This window comes from Penaeus japonicus, unplaced genomic scaffold (assembly GCF_977035675.1).
Source record: "Penaeus japonicus unplaced genomic scaffold, GWHDUDI00000001_assembly GWHDUDI00000021, whole genome shotgun sequence".
Classification (NCBI taxonomy): Eukaryota; Metazoa; Arthropoda; class Malacostraca; order Decapoda; family Penaeidae; genus Penaeus; species Penaeus japonicus.
This window is the reverse complement of record NW_028234423.1, coordinates 9,018,189-9,020,688: the sequence shown is the minus strand read 5'-3', so window position 1 is coordinate 9,020,688 and position 2,500 is coordinate 9,018,189. Positions and strand designations below refer to the sequence as shown.

Genomic DNA, 2,500 nt, shown 5'->3' with positions numbered 1-2,500 from the left:
GAAGGATCCTTTCCTGCTTGTTTTAACACCCAACATGTGTAGCCAAACTGTACTTCTAATGATTCATAATTTTTTCTTCCAGTCTCATCGTAAGTTTAGCGCTCCCCGTCATGGGTCTATGGCCTTCTACCCCAAGAAGCGCTGCAGGCGCCACCGTCCCAGGGTAAAGACTTTCCCCAAGGATGACCCCAGCAAGCCAGTGCACCTCACTGCTTTCCTTGGCTACAAGGCTGGCATGACCCACATTGTTAGGGTGGCTGACAAACCTGGATCAAGTACGTATTTGTGTGTGCATTGGGGGGGGGAGGGGACCAAGTTTATCAAAGCTTGTATATAATGGGAAGAACTGCATTAAAAATGAAGTACCAATACTTTGTAAAAAAAATATATATATAGCCATTGTGCAACTTTATCATAGGTTCTTGGATTTGCATTACATTGAACTAAGAAACATGACTATCACTGTAGCCACAAACATTTTAAGTTGGTATTTCTCCAGTTTTTATGGTGTAAACTGGCTATTGTAGTGAGGGTAACCTGAGACTCCATTTAGTTTTTTAATTTAAGATTAAAATGTGGAGGCTAGCATGTTCATTTCAAATGATCTGGTTTGCCAACTATCAGCTGTACTTGTTTCACTAAGGAAAGCAATAATAAATTAGTAAGGTTAAAGTAGCCTGAAATATTCCAATAGTCCATATAGGCACACTATCATAAGTATACATTTGTATTTAAATACATGGGTAATGTAGAGTGTAACAAATGTCTTTATTTCAGAGATTAACAGAAAGGAGGTGTTGGAAGGAGTAACTATCGTTGAAACCCCACCCATGATCTGCGTTGGTGTTGTTGGATACATTCAGACACCACGTGGCATGCGTGTGTTGAAGACCATTTGGGCTGAGCATTTGTCAGAGGAATGCAAGAGGCGCTTCTACAAGAACTGGTAAGCTTTTTTATATTTAGATATGTATATATATATCAATAATTTGCATAGTGAATTATGTTCATGGATGATTTTTACTGACCGCAAACCCAAACTAAAGCGGCCCATTACTCCGCTGGCATCCCTTTGGCCATGAGTTCTGGGTTGTCTTGGGGTTCCTCTCCATTATCATGTGTGGCTGATGGGTATTCATTTGGTCAAAGAAATGTAACTGATTCATCCTTAACACTGGAGAAAGTATTTACCCATGAGGCATGCGGGTGACGGAGGCCATAACCCTACATAAGAGTACCATGTCCGAAGGACGGGGCTCTTTGTGTGTGATGGGTCTCTGCCTCCAAGAGTTTCCTTGTGATAGAGGCCCTCACACTTTTCCCTCCTTACATAGGCACAAGTCCAAGAAGAAGGCTTTCACCAATGCTGCCCAGAAGTGGCAGGATTCTCTTGGCAAGAAGATGATTAAGAGGGAGATTGCCAAGATGAAGAAGTATTGCTCACACATCCGTATCATTGCCCACACCCAGGTATGTGCCACTCCGTAGAGGCTGGTTAAGTTGTAATAGAATGATAAAATGCAAAAAAAAGTTGGTCAAGACTAGAACTAAAGTTAAATACTCCCTCAGGTCAAGATCCTCCGCAAGAAGTTCAAGAAGGCCCACATCATGGAGATCCAGCTCAATGGTGGCACTGTTTCTGAGAAGGTTGACTGGGCAGTCTCTCACTTTGAGAAGCAGATCCCTATTAGCTCCGTCTTTGCCCAAGATGAAATGATTGATGTCATTGGTGTCACTAAGGGCAAGGGAATGAAGGGTGAGTAAGAGTTTTGCATAATGTATTTTAATTGTCTAATATAATGCTTAAATGTACAAGGGAATTCAAGCTTATTGATATGGATGGTGAATTTATCGTGTTCCTCTTCCCTCCAGGTGTGACTTCCCGTTGGGGCACAAAGAAACTGCCCCGCAAGACCCACAAGGGTCTCCGCAAGGTTGCCTGTATTGGTGCTTGGCATCCTAGCCGTGTGCAGTTCACCGTTGCACGTGCTGGTCAGAAGGGTTACCACCACCGTACCGAGAAGAACAAGAAGATTTACCGCATTGGTCAGGGCATCCACACCAAGGACGGCAAGGTAAGGGATATTGATTGGCTTATTTTAATGGAAAGATTTTTAAGATTAGTATTGCTTTGCTTTTTATTTTATAAAGTACTTAACCCTTTTACTTTGGTTTGTTTGCAGGTTGTCAAGAACAATGCCTCCACTGAGTACGACTTGACAGAAAAGACCATTACACCCATGGGTGGTTTCCCTCACTATGGTGAAGTGAATCAAGATTTCATTATGATGAAGGGTTGCTGTGCTGGCCCCAGGAAGAGGGTTATCTGCATGAGGAAGTGCCTGTATCCCCAGACCAAGCGCTCTGCCATGGAGAAGATCGACTTGCAGTTCATCGATACCAGCAGCAAGTTCGGTCACTCCTGCTTCCAGACCAGTGCCGAGAAGTCTGCCTTCATGGGTCCCCTCAAGAAGGACAAGGCGAAGAAGCTGGCTGCTGC

General features: G+C 43.5%; 1 protein-coding gene across 1 annotated transcript in view; it reads left to right on the top strand.

Moving 5' to 3' along the window:
* Positions 1-83: 83 nt before the first annotated feature.
* Positions 84-2,500, top strand: part of RpL3 (ribosomal protein L3) — a 2,462-nt gene continuing 45 nt past the window's right edge. The window contains exons 1-6 of the mRNA XM_043009587.2: positions 84-275; positions 778-946; positions 1,335-1,470; positions 1,570-1,756; positions 1,873-2,075; positions 2,184-2,500. The exon at positions 2,184-2,500 is cut by the window's right edge and continues 45 nt beyond it. Of these exons, the coding sequence (XP_042865521.2) occupies positions 119-275; positions 778-946; positions 1,335-1,470; positions 1,570-1,756; positions 1,873-2,075; positions 2,184-2,500 (1,169 nt within the window). The 5' untranslated portion in view covers positions 84-118. The remainder of the gene's footprint in view (positions 276-777; positions 947-1,334; positions 1,471-1,569; positions 1,757-1,872; positions 2,076-2,183) is intronic.